General features: G+C 42.8%; 1 protein-coding gene across 2 annotated transcripts in view; it reads left to right on the plus strand.

Annotated features, from left to right (window-relative positions):
• Positions 1 to 19,478, plus strand: part of SV2B (synaptic vesicle glycoprotein 2B) — a 64,895-nt gene extending 45,417 nt beyond the window's left edge. For both annotated transcript variants that reach the window (XM_021530335.3, XM_021530334.3), the window contains exons 4-13: positions 56 to 207; positions 2,035 to 2,168; positions 2,911 to 3,000; positions 5,466 to 5,576; positions 6,657 to 6,745; positions 7,468 to 7,632; positions 9,615 to 9,748; positions 10,451 to 10,651; positions 12,898 to 13,057; positions 14,392 to 19,478. In XM_021530335.3, coding sequence (XP_021386010.1) covers positions 56 to 207; positions 2,035 to 2,168; positions 2,911 to 3,000; positions 5,466 to 5,576; positions 6,657 to 6,745; positions 7,468 to 7,632; positions 9,615 to 9,748; positions 10,451 to 10,651; positions 12,898 to 13,057; positions 14,392 to 14,575 — 1,420 coding nt within the window. In that variant the 3' untranslated portion in view covers positions 14,576 to 19,478. The remainder of the gene's footprint in view (positions 1 to 55; positions 208 to 2,034; positions 2,169 to 2,910; positions 3,001 to 5,465; positions 5,577 to 6,656; positions 6,746 to 7,467; positions 7,633 to 9,614; positions 9,749 to 10,450; positions 10,652 to 12,897; positions 13,058 to 14,391) is intronic.
• The last annotated feature ends 2,123 nt before the right edge of the window (positions 19,479 to 21,601 follow it).

A 21,601-nucleotide genomic window follows, 5' to 3' on the forward strand; every position in this document is an offset into this window, starting at 1 on the left:
ACAAAGACATTGAAGCAGACTCTCATTTTTCTCATGTGCTGTTTTTTCTCCTCAGTATTGGGGGCACCCTCCCCATCGTGTTTGCCTATTTCTCTGAATTCCTGTCTCGTGAGAAGAGGGGGGAACACCTGAGCTGGCTTTGCATGTTCTGGATGATCGGTGGCATTTATGCTTCAGCAATGGCTTGGAGCATCATCCCACACTATGGTAATTTGTGTTTTTGAATTTCTACACCACCACCACCTTCCCTTGCACACTACTACACCACCCCAAACCCTTGCACAGGTAGTGACAGTTCTTACACATCCCAGCATAAATATCACTGAAAATAATAGATACATGAAGTGCTCACAGAAGGTCTCATAAACTGGCTGCAAGATTGACTGATGGATACTAAGGCTGCAAATAGGACTGGATGGGGCTGCTTTCCATCTAGAGCCTCAAATACATCCCTTGAATTACACTGCTGGAGCCTGAGCTCTTAACCTAAATGTCAGTTCATGCGGGGAAAATATTGACTGAGGTTATATTGCAAAAATGGATCCAGTTATCAAAAATAAGCAAATTTAATCAGGGAATTACTGGATGCTGTGAATTATAGCAGTGAGGACAGCACATGTGCCTTAGCTAAGTGTCCACACTGTCAGGGCTGTGTACCTGGTGACACATCTACCCAGCATGTGATGGGCTGAAGTCACATCTGACTTCATCTAAATGGATGCAAGAGTGGAATGGGTTCCCTGCCTTCAACTGGAAGTGGGAATGAAAAAGTAGATGGCTGTAAACTGAAATTTACTTGTGCTCTTAGAAGTAAAATCTGCATGTCACATGGAACTCCTTGTAACTTTTGTATATAACCTAGGAAAACACCAGAAGCAAGTATCTACTGGAAAAGATTAATTCCCCCAGTATTCAGTGACACCAGCTGTTTGCAAAATCCTGTTTGAGGAAAGTAGGACAGTTCACAAAACTCACAAAGGAAACCACTAACATTTACCTATCCATCATTTCATTTTTAGCACATTTAAAGCACATTCAGTATAAAGAAATATTCATGTTTTTGATTGACATGACAGACACTGTTGGAAGAAATAGGCAAACTTACTGCAGTGGTTTCAAGTAGAAATAATTCTGTTACTTGCAACAACATTTGCTTTTAAAAACCCTTAGATATTTACATTAAAATTATTTTGCAGATATCTTTTTAATATTGTGGTTTTGTAGCTTCTTTTTTGATTTCTAGTGTTCCACCTACTCTTTTGGAACTTCATGAAATCATTAGAACACCATGACTGGCTCAGATGAGACCTCTGCAAAACCCATTTCTTGATGATTTCCTTATATGTGAACAAAATTTTTTATAGAAAAAAATTATTTAAACACTCCTTATGAGATTTGAGCCTAGAGAGAGTGAATGGAGCAATGTAAGAGAATGAGGTTGTACTTTCCATGTCTTAGCAGGGGAATACCTAACTTGGTCAAACACCAGGAAAAAAGCAGAAGAAGGGGTATCACAAATGCAGGATTAGGATTTTGATGATTTTAGGTTTGAACCCCAGCTCAGGTTTTGTAGGTCTGGAAAAAAATTAACTTTCTTTTCTTGCTCACTTCCATGAAATGTAAAATATAGATGTGATATAGGAGATGGAAAGAAGCCATCTCTACTGTGCCCCTAAGATCAGAGATTTAATGAGAAGTGATCAATTATGGCCCTTATTCCTGCACCATTTTCCAGCCTTACTTGCCTACAGCTGCTCTGAGCAGTTCCTATCACTAGGTGATTGCTAAACTCAAAGATAAAAGAAGTTTTTTAAAAGGCAGAGCCTGCCATGCTCCTGTTTCTCTAATGAACATGAACCTGCTGCTATATACTGAGCATTCTACCGAGCCTCCAAGAGCCACCAGTACTGAGAACAGCAAACTTTCAACCTGTCCTCGTGTCATACAGAGCTGCAAAGTTCTGAGCTGCACGAGCTGAGAAAAACTCAGAGTTCCTGGTCAGTATTTTTACGTGTTGGCTCTTGCTGTTTCCAGGCTGGGGGTTCAGTATGGGAACCAAGTACCACTTCCACAGCTGGAGAGTCTTTGTACTCGTGTGTGCTCTGCCCTGTATCGCCTCCCTGGTGGCACTGAAATTCATGCCTGAAAGCCCACGGTTTTTGCTGGAGGTAAGATGATTCATCTCTGATGTCTGCAGAGGATGGCAGGTCCCTAACGTGTCACTGTCTGTCTTTCTTTGTCCCATCAAACACAGAGCACAAGCTCGGCAGCAAAGCCACTCCTATGTGTCTACATCAGCTGCACAGACTGCTTGAACCCCAAAGATTGCAGGCTGTGGGGTCAGTCACTGATGATTAGTGTGTCACTGCCAGATGGGGTACAGAAGGAAGGTAGTGAGAGATGGAAATTTTTTATGTCCAACAAAGGCACTTTGAAAACATCTCACAGAGTTTGGGCATGGAACTACTGAATCCTGGTGGTTAGAGCAAAGGGTAAAATACATTTCACTGAGTAAAATACTTAAACCTCCGAAATCTTAAGCAAGTATTCTGTATCTCCACAGATGGGAAATGTAGCAATACATAGTTCAAGCCTGCAAGTCTTTAAGAGAGTTGGGATCAGAGTCCAGTTCTCCTCATCCATCTCCTCTTCTTTCATGTGTTTTTAAAGCTCTATTCCTAACCCCTTTTCTGCCTCAGGCAGTTTTAGAACAATTCCTTTCTCCAGCACAGAGATGTTGCACCCTGTGAATACCAACCATGCTTTCAGCTCCTTGGGTTTCATATAGCCCAGGCTGCCTGTGTGCTTCTCTGCTATGCTGGACCTCTAGGATTGCTTTCTCTCTGTGCTTTGATAAATTACAGAACTGGGAGCTTGAGCACTTGCTTTTCTTCTCTTTGGTGTTTTCAGATTGGTAAACATGATGAAGCTTGGATGATCCTCAAGCAAGTTCACGACACCAACATGCGGGCCAAGGGCGAGCCAGAGAGGGTGTTCACGGTGAGTTGAGCAAAGCCATTGGCTAAGAAGAGCTGGACATACCCTCCTTAGTGCAGCACAGCACGACTTTATTTCTCCTTAGGACTCTTTCAATGTAATCTCTCCCCCAGCAACCAGAAGAAGGACTGTGAGAAATATGTTGTGTGTTTAAACTTAGATGCCAGTCTGTTTTTCCAAGAATTAGTCAAGTCTGTCAATTGCAGTGAGTACTCATCATTCCTGGTGTTACTCTACATCCTTTAGATCAGTGATTTCTCAATTATGCACGCTTAATTGGCTTGCTCTAAGAGACTAAAACAAAATAAGAGATATATTAGCCGTGTGGGAGACCTGAGTCACTCCTTTCTCCATTCTGGCTTCTAATCAAAGTCTAATTAAACTTCACATACTTTCTAATGAGCTTTCCAAACTCCACCTGCCTCATATCCAGTCTTTAATCTCTCCAAGGGAAAGTGGGATGAGTGGCTCTTACTCATTGGTCTGGTGCTTGTTGTGAAAAAGGTCACACCAGCAGAGTCATTAACAGTGAAATCAGAGGAAAGGCTTATTCTGGGGTTAGCTGCAAATTACTATAATTCAGTGTTACAATCCTGGTGAGCCAGCCAGGGAAGAACTCTTGATTTATTCTTTTTAAGATGAGAGCACACATGCTTTTAAAGGATGGAAAAAAAGGAAATACAATTGTGTGTGAAACATGTATTTTTGATCAAGAAAGAGAGCAACACTCCATGGTCAGAAGGGTTGTCAGGAGACTGTGCCCCTTGGGAGTGATCCTTTGAGGAAAATAAAATTTAATATCTGAGCATGATAATTGCATGCAGATTCATGTAGGATCTTAATGAGTGTGCGTTATTTTTAGGCTATCAACCATTTGAGTAATGCAAGCCCTGATAGCAAAGGTGAGAGAGATGTTTTCTTCAAATCCATCACTGGCTTTGCTATAATGCTGAGCTGGGAAATTGTGGCAAGCACATTTCTCTCCCTCTCAGGATTTTCATAGAGGTGCACAGAGAGAAATGAAAGAGAAAACAATTTCTATTTCTGCTCCTTGTTTTTCCTATGTAGGATGAGTTTGGAGAATCGTTTACCTGGAGTGAGTGCTTGGTTGGATTCTGGTGAGGATTGTTTGAGCCTGATGGACAATCCAACCCACCTGGGGCTGGACTCTGAGAGAGGGTCACGAGTTGTGTTAGAGTCAAGAGAAAGTAGTATGCAGTTTTAGTATCCTCCTTTTATCCATGTTAATGTATTTTAGCATAGTTATAATAAAGAAATAATTCAGCCTTCTGAATTGAGTCAGACATCGTCATTTCTTCCCATTGGGTTTGCCTGCATTTACAATAGGAAATGAAGCTCAAATATAAATATATAAAAATATATTTATATATCTCATGAAGTAGGGCACTGTGGGAGTCTGAGCTGAGCAGGGGAATGAAGGAGCAGCTGTACAGCCTCCACGGGTGCCACAGGGCCATGACTGCAGTGGAGGGGCTGAGCTCGGCGTCCCGGCTGAGCCGACAGGGACTGGCACAGGAGGCTGCTCGGTGCTCCTGGTGTGGCACAAACTGCCAGGGTTTCTGCTTTCCTGACAGGCCAGAAGTTGGCAGTTCGTGGTGAGTCAGCCTGTATGGGACAGTTCCCAGATCTGACATTTAATTGGTGCCAGGAAAAGGAATGTGGAGACTCCGCAGCTGAGCCAAGGCGTTTGTTCACACTCAGAAATTTATTCAGCAGATTTTCGCCTCCTCCATGTATTTACAAACAGTACTATTTTCCTTGAATGTGTTATTTAATTTAATTTACTAAGCAAATATTTATTGGTATACATTTGTAAGTTTTCCTGAGTAAGTTTTCCAGGTATTCAGCAGTGAAAATTCAGATTATTTTCATGAAAAAAACTGATTGAATTGTGTGGGCTCACTTGATGGCAGGATACATTTTCAGCTGCAAAGATTCCCATCTACACATTTATTTGTCATAGAAGTTCTGTCAGGGGTATTTAAAAGATGCTGAATGAGAAATATCCCTGCTAGTTGTCTTAGAAGAATGAAATAATGAGGACACAGTTTGGGTACAAGTGGCTGATCTTGGACATAATTTTTACTGTACTTTGTGAGTCCTAGGTTGTAGTGGGAATCTGAAGATAGAGAAATAAGGTAGTATACAGGTACATTAGCCAGCAAATGAAAGATTGAAGTGGACATGATGTACTTAAAATATTTCATGGAAGAGGAGAGAGAGGATGAAGGGATGGATGAAAAGAAGCAAGCAAGGCTTATTTCTGTTAATAGTCTCTTGCTGTAATTAAATCAATGAGTTAAATTGCTAATGTTAACTTTCAAGGAAAAAATAATAGGAGTTATTAGGTAGAAACATTGCCCAGAAGACAGTGGAATTTAAATCCACCCAAGATCAATGCTAGAAACAGCAGTCCAATTTTTTTTTCTTTTTTTTTCCTTCTGCAGGTTTCCTATATCAAAACTCCAAAGCAAGTAGATGAATTTATTGAAATTCAGAGCTCAACAGGGACCTGGTACCAGCGGTGGCTGGTCAGAATCACGACTACTTTAAAACAGGTAAGGAGAAGAGAAAAGCTTCACAAAGCTCTCCAATGCCTCTTTACTTCAGGTCATTGTACCTTGAAACCCTGACTCCACCTCAGAAAATCTGGTTTTTGCAAAGATCTGTAATCTGACTGCACTTTCTGTGCAGATGTGTGCACCTGCAAGCTGCCAAGTGCCAGCCAGACCCCAAAATGCCCCTGTGGGCATCAGTGTCATCCAGCAGTGCAGAGCTTCCAGGAGCAGCCACAGCCCCAAGCACTTGGCTCTCCTCCTGAGCAGATAAATATTGATTCTCTCTCCCCAAGCTTAAGTGAAATTACCATCTGCAGGGGAGGCAGAAAGTGTTTGCTCTTTGTTCCTGCTGAGACCAAGTTTCTAAGGATGTTATAATGTCTCCTAGCTCTGCTGCTCACCTAATGCCCATGTAGGACTGTGGAAAACGTTGCTAGAACTTCTAGTCTTGAAGTATGAGCTCAAAATAAAGTTCTTCTTAATTAATAGCAATGCAGGTGCTATACTATTACTATACTTACGTGGCAAGATAAGAGCTTGAGGAGCGACATCCCCTCATGTTCTTGGCAGAATTTTCTGCAATGAGTCAAGAGCAGATCTTGGTTTGCCTCCTGCTTGGCTTCATCCCTACCTGATTTCATTTTATACCTCCTAAAGTGCCAGCTGTGTTTGGGCTTTTGCTCTTCAGAGAGCTTTTGATCTCAGTTTGAAAGCTCTCCTGACACCACACATATTTATGAAAAGATAAAGTTGTCAGAGGGTCTGAGAACAATCTCACATCCACATTTGCTGATATAACCTGAGAGAGACACTGCCTCACACTCAGCCCTAATCATGCACTCCAGCTCATTACGGGGGGCTCAGATCAAGTACTCTGGCACTGAGCTGAATGAGTGATTTTTTGTAAGCCATTTACTCGATAAATATAATTTTGAAAAAACACTGAATATAAGCCACACATCTGACCTTCCCCTAATGAACCCATTTTTCTGACATTAGGTTTATGATGCACTCAGAAATTAAGCTGTCAAGTGTCTGCTGGGGTGTCCTGGCAGCTAATTCCTTCTTGTGGATTTGTAGGTCTGGGACAACGTGCTATATTGTTTAACAGCCCAGTACAGGATGAACACTCTGATGCTGGCTGTGGTTTGGTTTACAATGGCCTTAAGGTAAGGAAGACACTTATTTATATTTTTCAGGAAACTAAAGCACTATTCAGAGTCTGAATAGTTATTTACACATGTAAATAAATGATTACAAAATTAATCCTGGTCTTATTTTAAAGAGTCTTTGTGAACTAAGCCTTGCTCTCCTACAAATATTGATCAACCTGACTGCTTTATATGAAGTACAAGGTGCTTTGAACAAATCAGGACTTGAGAAGTGGTTGATAGCACAGTAATAGATTGACTTTCTCACCTTTAGATCTTTCATTTGATCTTGTCCACTCACACACACAAAAAAAGACACAGCCCTACCAGACTCTCAGCTGTTCTTTAGTCTAGATCAAAACCAGTAAGGGGAATCTAAATCTAGACTACAGTTAAATTTTGTCTAATTCTCACTTGAACTGCACACTTACAGAAATCTGCACAATTTGTTTCTTCTCTGCTAATTTAATAGGTGGCAAAGTTAGCACATTTCTTTATTCCCCAGCCAAGGGAAACTGGAATGAATTGTCCCGCTCCAAGTGAAAGGGAATGGACCAACACACTTCTGAGATAAGCAGGGTGCTCAGAGTGCAGAAACATTTGCCCAGTCCTGTGTCAGAACTGAGCAAGAATTTGTGTCAGAGATGCATTCACATTTGGAGTTTAACAAGTTTACAAGCTGTGAAGTAGATCTTTGGAAGAATCTTGTGTCCCTGATGTGTGTCCCAATCCTGCTGCAGTTACTATGGCCTTATTGTCTGGTTCCCTGACATGATCCGCTACTTCCAAGATGAGGCATATGAATCCCGGGTGAAGATCTTCGATGAGGAAGAAGTGTCCCATTTCACCTTTAATTTCACCCTGGAAAACCAGATCCATAGAAATGGGGAATACAGGAATGACAAGTAAGTGAACAGAATTTGCTTTGATGTATTCAAACTGAAAGAATTTTCTAGAAAGCTCTTTCTTTCTTTTCCATTTTCCATCAACTTGAACTTCTCTGTTGTTCTTTTGGACACTCAATCTAAATCTCTCAAGTCCCAGAGGCAGTTTTTGACAGATGAAATATAATTTTAATCCTTTTTTTCCACTTACTTTGGCTCTGCCACTGACTTCTGCAGAACCTAGAGGATGCCTGTGAGGAGTCCTGCTTCCAGCAGCCAGTGTTGGGATCAGGGCAGCCTGGCTGTGCTGGGCAGCCCTGGATCAAGAAGTGGCTTCTTTTTCCTTAGCCCACACTGACATCTACTGGGCTTGGGCAGCCACTGGTAATGAAATTCCTGTTGTGTTTCCAAAAGAAAAAGCTATTTTTTCTTGAAGTTCTCTATATGAATTACTCCAGTGTCCTCATGTCCTTCCATACACCTTCCCTGCAGCAAGGAGCTGAGCTTGATGATCAAACCTAGCCCCGCAATTCCTGTTTCCCAAGAGAAAGTGGTGAGAAGTAGATGTTGGTCAAATTTAGGGACTGGGGACATTTTTCTTATGCCTACAGGAAGTGCTGAATTTTCACTAACTTCATTGAGAATTAAGGATACTCAGCACCTTGCTGGATGAAAACATAAAACTTGATGTAAATCACTATTCTCCCACCTTGGCCCTCTCCGTTTCAAATACTCAAAACCTCATCAAGCTAAATTGCAGTAATGCCCAGAAATTATCTCAGTGTGGCTTACAGCTGTGTTTTCTCTGCTCCCCTTGGCTGTGAGCTAAAACTCCGTGGATCACCAGGCCATTGCTATGGGTGTTAAGAAAGCAAACTGCAGGGGGGGAAATGGGTTTTAACAGCCTTTAGGAGTAAATACATCACAGGCAAATCCATCACTGAGTAAATGCAGAACAGCTTAAGTCTTGCTGTAACCTGTAAGACCCTCTGCATGGAGCAAAACACTTGAATAATCTTGTGGTACTTTGTGCATTAATAATTTCAGTTAGGCTCAGTCAAGAAGCCCTGCAGTGCTCATTTAAAGGTGTAAACAACCATCACGTTATGCTGTGTTAAAAGTGCTCAATTCAATTAAGCTGCAGAGTATATGTTAGAAGGCTTTTTTTCATCTGGTGACAGTCATGGCCTCTTTAACTGGAGCAATAATGCTTGTTCTTAATAGCTCCTTACATCTTCTAAACGTGTCTGTGCATTACCTAATACATCTTCTCAGTGTTCCTGCAAAATCTCACAGGTAAATCAATATTGTGTCATCCTTCAGGCAGCCAGGTCAGACATGTCACACTTCCCATCAGAGGAGAAATCAATCACCTGACACAGTTTATTATTTTTAGTGAAATCTGTTTTCATTACATGATAAGTAATAAACCTCAAGCAGAGATGGTTACAAGCAGAACTCAGATAATCTCCCCACTCTCTCCAGAATCCCTGCTGCATTTTCACTTAAAAAATCACTTTGAGTTTAAACAACTGTCAGAAACCTTTCACCAAATGGCTCAATAGGCTCCTGATAATGTCTGGTTTTATTTATGATGGAGGAAGGGAGAGACTAAAGAAGGCAGCAAGGTCAGATCATGAAGGAAATGCCCTGCACTGAGTGGAATTCTCTCTTCTTCAGACAGACTAGGACTGAACATGAGAGGATTTGTGTCTCCACAGCTTTAGAAGCACATTTTCTTAGATGTGATTATTTTGAGGAATAGAAAAACTGCACAAATCCTAAAAGATCCATGTCTTTTCTAAAAAAATACTCTTCAGACCCTTCCCTCCTAATAAAACACAGACGGACCTGGAGGGAGTTAGGCATTCAAGCAACACCTTTTCTGTAAATGACACTAGAAATTAGAATTAGTGCTCTGTCTCTTGGAACAGCCACTGCACACTATACAGTGTAAAAAATATCTTAAAGCACAGAGTGAAGTTCTATTTCCTGCCCCACAGATTTATTGGCATGAAATTCAAGGAAGTGAGATTTGAGGATTCATTATTTGAAGATTGCTACTTTGAAGATGTGAGATCCAGTGAGACCTTCTTTGAAAACTGCACCATCATCTCTACTGTCTTTTATAACACTGGTAATCGGATTCCTGTTGTCATCTCTATAACTAGGAACTTTTTTAATCAGAAAACTATTTTATTAGAACTATTTTATTTGGTTTCTAGGAGAAGAGATGGTAGGGATCTGTGTGTTTGAGTGTGTGCTGGGTAATGAGAGTGATGCTGGAGGAAAGGAGTTTGATGCATTTGGAGGGAGTCCATCAGTGATTTTAACCCCATGGGTTCTGCTGTCTCTGGATGGTGCACAGGAAATGCAAAATTCTGTGCTCAGGTCCTGACAGGTTAAAGTAATGGTAAAATTCTCAGCACTTTACAGCTGTACTCAGTAAAACTGGTTTAAAATATAATTTCAAGCCACCGGCAGTTGAAGATCACCAGCAGTAGTCACTAATTAATACCAAAAAAACCTCTTAACCTCTACTCTATAGAGAACAAATTTTTATGCTATGAAAACCAAAGCCTGCATTGCCCTGTCCTTGTGCCATGAGGATACTGGTTCAGTATACTGAGTATACTCCACAAATAAAAGGAGCTTGCATCTACCAGGAGCCAAAGACTCAGCTAGAGTTTGTCACTCTAATAAATTTCCACTGAAATAAATACTTCCTGGCCATTTCCACTGGATGAGAAACTTCTCTTGGGTGTTTGGTTTAGTCCTTGATGTTGTATGAGGAGAGTTCAGCCAAGCAGGGTCAAGCCTTTGCCTTTTTCCCTTCCAGATCTGTATGAACACAAATTCATCAACTGCAGGCTCATCAACAGCACGTTCATGAAGGAGAAGGAAGGCTGCCACATCGACTTTGAGGAGGACAATGATTTTCTGATCTACCTGGTCAGCTTCCTGGGCAGCCTGTCTGTGCTGCCAGGCAACATCATCTCTGCTCTGCTCATGGACAAAATTGGGAGGATAAAGATGATTGGTGAGTGGGGGTGGTGGGTGATGGGGCAGGACAGAGTGGAGCACACCCCTGAAAAGAGTCCTGCTTGCTGGCATGGCTCTGGTGGGAATGAATTGTCCCCAAAACAAAAGGAGCAGAAGGATAAAGACTAGAGGGGAGCCAGGTGATCCATGGCAGTGAGCAACTGACCTACTCCTCTCCTCCTCACCCTGCTTTCTGTGTGTCTGTAACATACTTTTACAATTATTTTTTAATTATGCCATTTGTGTCAAATCCTGCATGTTTTTGCAGCGTTCAGGAAATCACAGTCAGAGCTAAAAAAGGACCTCTTGGTCCTGTTGAGTTGTTGCTGAAGTCCAAAGCCTCCGTATAAATAAATGAACATTTTGCTGGTAGCAATGAATATTCACAAAGTTTATTTGATGTGGCAGCTTGACAGCCCAGGAATTCCCTCTTTTGTTTTTTTATCTGATTTTCAAATGATTGCACAAGCAGCTTCAGAGACCATATGGTAAATTAACTGACCATGTCACAGGCAAGAAAGGACCCACCCTTTAGCATCAAGAGAATAAGTTATCAGGTTATCACCTTATCAGTTTTATGAATACCTTGGGAATTGCTGATGTTGCAGCCTCCAGGTTCCGACCTTGCTCTCATCCCATGATATGGGAATCATGCCCTAAGGGACAGCCAAAGGAAGGTAATAAAATCAGGGATGTGGCTCAGGGGTAAAGAATGAATTTCTCTTGAGCTCTTCTTTCTCCTCTGAGAACAGAGGGAAGGTTTAGCTCAGCCTCACCTTCAGAGGATAAAGTAGAACAAGATGACTGGGTCATGAATTTACACTGAGGGAAAATGAGCATTCATGTGGTGAATTTGAAAAGGACCCAAACAAACCAGAGGGTCTGTGAGAAATAAATTAGAGGAAGCTGAATGAGAATCAGATTGTCCACCCTGCAAACATGTCAGCATTTCAGTATTTTCATTTGGAATGGAGATGACAGCTGAAGCCCTAAATGCTTATTTCTCCTGCAAAAAGAAGAGAACAGGACAAAAATCAGTAATGACATGCTGAAACGTTTCACTATGGAATTTCCAATTGAAAGAGCGTTCTGGCATCCCACCTGTATCACTCTGTCGAACACATTATTTCTGGTCAGCTTAACAGGAAAACTGAATTTCTCCTTTGTGTTACGTGCCTTGCTGGGGCTTCAATTAGTTTTTATCACATCCTGCCAAACCTTCTCTTGTACAAAACAGCAGATCTCTTGGTGCCCTCATGGTGACCAGTGCTGGGCTGGGCTTTTGCAGCAGGGGGAATATCCACACCATACTGTGGGGATGTAGTTTGGCCTTGCACCATGGAGGAGAAGTGGACATGGACTCCTGCACAGCAGCTTTTCATAGGCAGGCCACTGCCTATGAAAACATAATGTCCAAATTGAAGCATTTTAGTTACACTTCAGCATCCAAATTATTTTGGGTGGTGCTAAATTGACTCCAAAACCACCAAACAACAGAGAAAATTCTTTGCTTTTCTGGTAATAAATGGAGATATTTCACTGATAATGGAATATTCTTGTGAAAAATAGTTTGGTTTTTCCCAAATTTCATCTTTCAGTTGAAAATTCCCAATGGGGTAGAAAGCAGTGATGTAGCTGTTAATATTTCTGAATCTGAACTGTGCCTAACTGAGCATGAATGCTCTGACTTTCTCCCTTGGTGATGTTCATGAAATTATGGCTCCTGTGCAAATGTGCCATGAAATCTAATGATGTTCTTATAATTAAAAGAGACCTCAAGTGCTTCATGCAAGTGACTGTAAATTAATCTAATTGGGACTAGAAATGTGTCAAGTGACTTCAATGCGATATGAAACGCACAAGCTTATCGCTTGGAACTCGAGTTGAAAAACCTTCACAATGATGCTTCCCCCTTATTGACTTCCATGTTTATTTGCCTCTGCTCTTCGTGGGTCCATCTGGAAGTCTGAGATGCTGGAAGCCTGCCTGGAAAAGCCTGTCTTCACAGTCTTTGTAGAGCAGGACTATCAGCAAGATCAGGTGGACATTGAGAACATTTCCAGGCTGGCTTCCAGCATCAGAGAACGACAGATAGGCAGCATCAAGGTGTTTTTGGATTCTCACAGCTTTTATTCTCATTGGGATGAAATGCCAATACTTGAAAGCCATCTTTAACAAAAGCATTTGCCCAGCTGTGGACAGGGGAAGGCGGTGGCAGCGTTTTCCTGTTGGTTTCCCCTGCAGGAGGCTCGATGCTGATCTCAGCCGTGTGCTGCTTCTTCCTGTTCTTTGGGAACAGCGAGTCGGCGATGATCGGCTGGCAGTGCCTCTTCTGTGGGGCCAGCATCGCCGCCTGGAACGCCCTGGATGTCATCACCGTGGAGCTCTACCCCACCGACAAAAGGTGCTCCGAGCATTTCTCCTTTTAGTCTCCACCCTAGTCCTTTTGGGAAAGCCACCCTAGAGAAATGTCGATGGGGGAGCTGTATATTTGTTGCTGTTGAGGCAGGACAGGAATGAAGAGAATTGTTGAGAGTAAAACTCTATTTATTCAAAATGTCCCGCTCTTTTATATAGAGCTCCGCAAGGACCAAATCCATCGGTCCTGAAGTGAAAACAACCCACCACCATTAGTGCAGAGTGCTTGACGCACAGTGATAGAACTTAACTATAAACAATGTGAAAAACAAGAGAGATAAAGAATTATTTACATTATTTCCCAGCACTTTCCCAGGCCTCTGCCTGGTAGAAACTCTCAGTTTCTTCCTTTGACCGAATCTGAGACCCACATATATTTTTTATTTATTTATTTTACTTTCACCAGTCCTTCAGGGCTGTGTAATCCTGGGTCAGAACAGACATTTGCAAGCATCATTCTGCATGTGTGGCAGGTTGAACACAGGGATCATGCGGACATATGGAAATTATGCACTGATAAATCAAAGAATCATAGAATCATGATATCATAGAATAGTTTGGCTTGGAAGGGACCTTAAAAGTTAACTAGTTCTAAAGCACCAAATGAAAGAAATACTCTGTAATTTCCATGGATGTCCATAGAGGTCTGGTGTTTTACACGGCATCCCCATCCTCTCATCATGGCTCAGCCCTCCCCTCCATCTCCAAAACCAGGGGAAAACCATGTACACAGAGTGATTTCAGACATGGGGAAGAGCAGGAGACTTTGTGGCAATGTCCTGCAGATTAAATTTTTTCTTACATCATTATAAGCCCCTTTTTGCCTTTTTTAGACTGTTGGGGGAAGCCAGAAATGAAGGAGAGGGACTGTACATTGAACATAGTAGGCATTTAGCTGCTGGGTGAAACAGGATTTAGAGGAGAACTGTGATTACTTCTCTGGTGATAACCCACTCCAGGCAGCCCTTGGAAGGGCTTTGAGGAGATCTAGAGCAGATTTTGTCCTGCTGTCTTTGGGGAGGGCAAAGGCTGACATAATGGGTCATTCAAGGGACCTAGAGTGGGTCATGCTAGGGAGAAGATGAGATGAAAAGGAGAAATGAGTGCACACAGACATTCTCCTCACTCACACAGACATGCAAAGCAGCTGCATCTATTTATCTACTTATTTATTCCGCCCAGTTTCATTTGCTAGAAGCGTAGCCTGGGCAGCATAGGAGCATTCACAAAATTACCCATCCAAAACTTCTGTAGTTGTGCCAGAACCTAACCATTGCTTGTGCTTCCTAACCATTGCTTTTCTGCTTTTCCTCCCCACAGGGCAACAGCCTTTGGCATCCTCAATGGGCTTTGCAAGTTTGGTGCCATCCTGGGGAACTCCATCTTCTCCTCCTTCGTAGGGATAACCAAGGTGGTCCCCATCCTTCTGGCCTCCTCCGCTCTGGTTGGAGGTGGCCTGCTGGCTCTGCGCCTGCCAGAGACTCGAGAACAGGTCCTGATGTGAGCAACAGAGGCTGTGGGGGCTTGTGGGGGGGCTGATATAGAAGAAGAACAAAAAAGAGCCGTGTCTGGAAAAGCCCAAGACGTTCATTCTGTACTGGTCTGTCGGTACCTCAAAGCGAGACGGCAGAGGGAAAGAAGAACCTGCAGGGATTTAAACAAAACCATCGCTCCTGACCTTACCACAGCCACGACTGGTGCATGCAGCCCCCACACACCCCTTGCAGAGCTTGGGCTGCAGCCTGCCTATGCTGGGAGCCCCCCTGCCCCTGTCCATGCCCCCGCAAGGACACCAGTGGCTCCGTGCCCGCGTGGGTGTGACACGGGAGGACAGACTCGACCCTCCTGCCCCTGCCCAGCTGGGACACCCTGGGACACCCTGCCCTGCCCGCCCAGCGCTCCTTGGCCAGCCTCCTCAGCTGTCTCAGACATGCAGAGCATCCGGGGCAGGCGGGTAACAAACCTGCTGTGGGTGAGCTCCAGCAACAGGGGGAAGAGTTGCAGATGTGGCCAGAGGTCTCAGCTCTCTTGATTTTGGGATTACCACTCCACCCACCTGGAAAAGTGATTATTCTGATTTCTTGAGGATGTAAGGGTGGGTGTTTAGCTGTCTCAGAAGACTCAGAGCTTCAAAGCCCTTTACTGTTCACTTGGGCACAGGGAATCACTAGACACCTTCTTGCTGTGGAAGAGAAATATCTAAATACTTATATCTATATATATGTATTTACACCTACTTGCAAGCATACATACACCCACTGAAGTGATCAGCTATTTAAATTTAGGATTTCTAATTTCTTCACCCTTAAGAGGATTTTAAGAGTGGCACTAGAAACAAATCCCAGTAATTCAAGTTTATCAGGAGTCACGACCAACTTAGTGACACTTTGTTCTTTACATCCAGATACCAAATATTTAAATGTATTTGTGGCTGGGAATATATATTTCTATAATGATTAAGAGGGTTTTTTCGCTACAACTTTCACAGAGGAGAAATTGATATGATATTGGAGCATTCCACAAACCAAATGTGTATATATTATCCAGTGTAAATAGGGGATTTTTGCCTAATACCTAGAGAATGGTAACTGTGAATTTACCAGCATTTTAGCCATATTATTTGAAGAATATGATGCTTGATTTTATAATATATTTGGGTCTCATTGAAACACTGTAAGCACAGTTACTTAAAGCCATTTAACTTGTTACACAGGGAGTGCACACAGCAAGCTTTTGCTGTACAGAACATTAAATTCCCCATTAAGTGGCATAGTTTAGTTTGATATCCTGTAGAGAACATTACTGAAATTCATGTGCCCTTCTTATCATATGAGCTAAGTCCTGTTGCACCTAGAGGCAGAATGAGTTGTATATTTTGGGGTGTGTTTTCTTGGGAAACCAGAATGAAAAGCACCCAGTTCAATAACACACCGGTGCTCACAATGGATGAGATAACACTAATTATACCCTTTCAACAAGCTCAGCAACAGACCAGAATTGATCTGAAACCACCACGTAGCACAGCCAATTTATCAAACCAGGATATTTTGTGACATAAAAAAGTTCCTTTGTACTTTTGCTGGTGACCTTCTCATTTACCTTTTGTTGGATCTTTGTTGCTTTTTGTTTGTTTTCGCTTTTTTGGTGATTTTTTTTAAGAAAACCAAGCCAGGCTAGGCTGAAATCCTGCAGGAGTGATGTCTCACAGCCCTGCCTTTGGCTGCACAGGCACAGCCCCTTGCACTTGGGCTGGCTGGCAGCAGGGCCAGCCCAGGCTGCAGCTGTGGGACTCAGCGTGGTGCTGCTGCAGGGGCAGCTGAAGGACACAGCAGGGACAGATCACAAGCAGCAAATCCTTGCCAATGAGGCAAAAGCCTCTAATGAGCATCACTTTTAGCATTGTGTCAATCAGGGATAAACACTCATGGATCAGCTAGGCTACAATGGGCTGTTTGAGATTTTTGACCTTTATTCTGAGGTTTATGAAATTGATGAACTCACAAGCTGCTGTAATAACCAAGCTTATGATGCCTCATTTCTTCATTTTATGAGTAGCTTAGGGCTTATTAATATTATTATTTATTTCATTTATTTGTCTTCTAAACAGCAAGGTTCCTTCTCTAAGGTAGGAGTGAATGTAATTATGTCCTTTGGCAGCAGTTCACAGCTTCTGTTCAGAATCACAGCCCAGAATGTGGATTTTTTTCTCTAGGAATATCTGGTCTTTTTGCATGATGAGAAACAGTTTAAATATGTATTTTAACACAAAAGGTCACCATGACCTTTAGGTTTTATCCATTTTGTTGGGCTGTGCTTGCCAGTTACTACATTGCAACTGGACAGAGGGGGAGAAATTTTGTTTCATTTTCTGGACTATTTGCTTGTGTTGCTCTGAGGAGCTAGAACCTATTTGTCTAAATATTTATTTTGTATAATATTCCTATTTACATATCACCCAACGCTCACAGCAAACCTGACTATTTGTGTTCTCCATTGACATTTTGCAGTGACATTAATGACATCATTTATTTTGCAAAGCTTCCCTGTTAATTTTCAGAGAAGGAAGAAACTGAAATCATGAGGAGATAGAAATGGCAAGGTAATATTAGGAAATATTATCCAATCTTAGAAACCTTTCTTCCTTACAAAGTGGCTAAACCTCACCTCACAGACTAGCTGGGAACAGGTAAAGAGTAATGGGATCTCATTGTCAATGTCACCTGGAAATTCTTTGTACCCCTAAAATCCATGGGTCAGTCACTAAGGGGTATTACACGTGTTGGAACAAGGCTCCTACCCCTGCCTTGACCAGGGAGTTTGTGACCTAACAGGAGAGAGCAAACACAGCCCAGCTGGCATAGGAGAGCCTGAGATAAAGGACAGCAAAGAGCAGAGAAGGAATAAAGGAAAAGCTGAGGAGAGCCCCCATCACCTAGCAGAGACACCTCGGGCTGGACTGAATGCATTGCCATTATTCCCAGCTGAAAAGCCAGAGGGAATGTGTGGGACCCTGCCCAGGCCCTGTGCTGAGTTGGAGATGACTGGCCCTGGACAATCCTGCTTCTTCAGGGACAGAGAGATCCAGGGCAACAGCTCCAGCTCAGGCATTGCATTTGTGCCACCTGGGCTGAAATCTCCCACCCAGTTCAGTGGGGACACGCTTAGTCAATATTCCCAATGTGCTTGTTTGCTGTCCTTGCCATGGTGTAAATCAGTGTAGGTATCACTGCTGCTCTCCAGGGCAAAACAGCAGCTGGGTGCAGACTCCTCTTCATTGGCTGGGGTTTGTTTTGGGCTCAGTGTCAAACCTTGACCACCTGCTGGGCTTAGCCTCAGTCACAGATCCTTGAGCCTCAAGCAAGGGAAGATTTCTCCTCAGGCACCTCCTCTGATGGCTCAGCTCAATTTCTGCTGTAAAATCAGCATTGCCCCTGCTGTTCAAGGGCCAGCACATCTCCTCCCTCAGTTCCCCTGCCCACGCCTGCCACAGGGAACTGCCTCTGTCTTGGATACACTGGACCATCCACGGAGAAATCTGCTGGCCACAGGTCCCCTGATGGTCTCTGCACAGCACCATTTCCATGGATCTGTGAACGTCACTGCAACAGGAGCACAGAGGACCAAGGCAGGGGACTTGCCTTAAATCCCAAAGATCTCTTCTAGAGGACAGCTGGATCTCCTCATGCATGTGTGGCACAGCAGCACTTAGCCAGGGACATTGTGGCCTGGGAAAGGTGAGTCTAGGGCACCCAGACTGGCCTGCTGTGGCTCTGTGTTTGCAGCTCTGCAGCACTGTAGCAGGAGGAGTCCATTGCTGAATTTCTGAGCATGCAGACATAGGCTTTTATAGAAACACCAAGCACTGTTGATACTATTATTAAAGACCAGTGGTATTACAATAAGAGTTCTGCCTCCTTGTATTCCCTGTTGATTTAACAGGTTGTGGTATCGTGATTTATTTGCTCCAGTTGTGCAGGACAGCTCCTGTTCCTGCCTTTGGCTCTGCTGCATCCTAGAGGTGGTGGCTGCAGCTTGTGCTGGGTGGGGTGATCCCCTCCTTGCCCATACCAACATCACTCTTTGAAATTCCTTGAAATGCTGTGGCACTAACAAATGGTGGTGTATGGGATCTTTTGGACTATGAAGAGGGTCAGCCTTGGAAAACCCATATCCAGTGCCAGAGGTTCTGCACACTGGGAAGTGCTCAGGCACATCCTGATGTCCTTCAGTGATGCTGGAGAGGCACTGAGGGATGTTCCCCAAGCCTGGGAATGGTCCAGCCCCAAGGCTGCCTTCACACAAGGGCACAGAGCAGGACTGCATGGAGCTGAGCTTTCTGCAGATTCCAGGTCCCTTCCAGGTCCTGCTTTGAGACCTCCAACAGCAGAGTATACTGTGATGCTCTTATGGAGGCCCAAAATCCTTTTATATTCCCTGCTTATGTCCTTTGACTTTCCAAAGGAGTCACAAAACCTGAAAGGATATTTTTAGGTTTAGATTTGAGCCCTATGTATTTTATTTTGCATTAAGTTTCTCCCTCAGTTTCTTACCCTTATATTAGCAAATGCTGCTTTTAGGAAGAATCAAGCCTGGGAACTGTGAAAGAAACAAAATTAAATTAATTTCTTTGCTGTATGTGATGCTAGTGCTGTATAAATGTACACAAACTGCAAGTCCCACTGTAAATAACACCTGGTGTTGTACTTTAATGGAAAGTTTCATTTAGATATTCTGTCAACTCTGTGTGTGAAATAGCCAATTCCAGTCCCTTGGTTCCTTTTCTTCATTTAAAACCTTCTTTTATTTTTTTATTTGATCTGTGTCTAGTCGTCACTGGAAATTGCAGCTGTTCTAATGGACTTTGTTTTTGTTCTCTCTGTCACATTAAAAGGCTGGAAGAAAAAGAATGGCTCTTGTAGTGTTTGTGTTTAATGAACATTTTGAGCCTTTTCACAAGGGCTCTACTGGGTAACTTTGTACCCTGACACTGTAAGGGCTTTCTTTGATGTTTGCTACTTGTTCATCCTCCTTCTTTCATAGGATCCCAACTCAATTTAGTCTGCCTTCTATCACAGTCCTTTCACACCATGGACTTCCAAACACAGGACATGAGAAAATCTTTACCCTGAGAAATATTCTGGTAGGAAGAAGTGCAAAATATCTTCAAATGCTGTGCAAGACCAAAAAGCTAAACTCTGCTTTGTAACAAGAACACATCCCCAAAGAAGCATTGCTTTTGAGGCTTGGCACACTATTTGACCACAGGATACTCCCTTCTCAGATGCATTTCTAGGGATGTGAGCTCTTTCTTTTTATTTGCAGCTCTTTGTATACATCTATCTGTCCAGGCCATGCTTTCAGAGCAATGATCCAGACAGCAGCAGCTGTATAGGAAAAGAACTCATGGCACAAGCAGTGGAGGCTGGCTGCCAGACTATAGGGCTTATGCAAGAATTTCTTTATGTAGAACATAAAATGCAATAATCCCACTTCTCCTAGGCCTACTAAAGGGTTTTGATTTGAATCAGCTCTGTCTTGTTGTTAAGAAATTTAAGTGCTGAAGAATTGTTGGGTAAATAATTGATTACACATCACATCCACTTCAACATGCCAAAGGTAATATTAAAATGAGAGATAAAGAGCAAGAGAGATTGGAAATGTAATAAAGAAACCATGAAGATATTTCCATCATCAGGGGTCTAAATCAGCATTTTCCTTCAGGTTGGGTTCAGCTGGGTCCCAAAGGACCTGTCTGGGCTGGGGTTCCACTGGGTGAGTCAGAACCAGCACCAGTCTGGGGTTGGTAAGGACTGGTCTCAGGTGGGAATTAGTAAGAACTGGTCTCAGGTGGGAGCTGCCAGCTGTGAATTTTGCAATGCTCCTGTGCGAGTGCAGAGTGCAGAGCTACGGAGTCAACCTTCCCCAAGTCCTTCTGTGTGTCTGGCCTGTTGGAAAACGTGCATCAGCAAACACCATCAGAAAGCATTTTCTACAAAGTGAGTTTTTAGATAAAGGTCAGAGATTTGCACTGAAAGCCTTGCAGGTGTTTTTGAGTCGTTCTTACTCCAGGCTAGTTGACATTCTGCATAAGGCTGAAGTCTCAGTAAGCAGAAAAATCCCTTATTTGAATGTTCAGGCAGGGTTGCTGATGAAAACAGTGCATAAAAACCCCTGACTAATTTTAAAGTATGGCACAGGGAATTTAAAAGCAGGATTATGTGATCTCTCCCTGAGATCACATAGGATGGACTTGTTGGTAAGAAAACCTTTGCAAATCTGTGCTCCTGCTTTTCCATATTGATGTTCCTGCTCTGACCATCTCATTTTCATCATGTGGATTTTCTGGCACAGATTCTCCTAGCTACTAATAAATGACCCAGATTCCCTGGATGTGCAAGTTCACCCAAGCTGTCACAGAAGGTTACCTGGTGGAGGAAGAAGGCTGGGGATGATGGCATTCTTAGCAGCCACAAAATCCAGCAATAGGTCTGAGTGATGCTTCTGAATTGTGAAGTGGCTTCATATGAGGAATGTGATATGAGTCAGGTTATGGTAAAATGGCAAATCATTTTACCAGTGCTCCTGTATCTGAGATCCTAATTTAGGGGCTTTAAAAGTAGAGACCTGAGTTCACATTTGTTGAAAAGGTAAGGGAAGGGCAAAACTTGGCCAGGTCATTGTGGATGGGAAATGGAGCCCTGTTTTTTCCAGCTTGGGGCAGAAATTGCTGGAGACTGAGCACCCTGCCAATGCACAAACCATGGTATGATTTTGGGGCTGACACTAAGTAAGTCTGTCCTTCTCAGACAAGGTGGTTTTTTTTTTGGTTTTTTTTTTTTTTTTTTTTTTTTTTTTGTTTGTTTGTTTGTTTGTTTGTTTGTTTTGTTTTTTTTTGTGAGCAGGTGATTATAAACCATAAAAAGCTATCAAAATATTTTTCCCCATTCTCAGTAAGCAAGAAGAATTAGCTGAAGAACTTTCAGCTACCATGGCCAATGCAAATCGTTTATGGGATTATATACAGTTTTTA

This window comes from Lonchura striata, chromosome 11 (genome assembly GCF_046129695.1).
Source record: "Lonchura striata isolate bLonStr1 chromosome 11, bLonStr1.mat, whole genome shotgun sequence".
In the NCBI taxonomy this organism is placed as follows: Eukaryota; Metazoa; Chordata; class Aves; order Passeriformes; family Estrildidae; genus Lonchura; species Lonchura striata.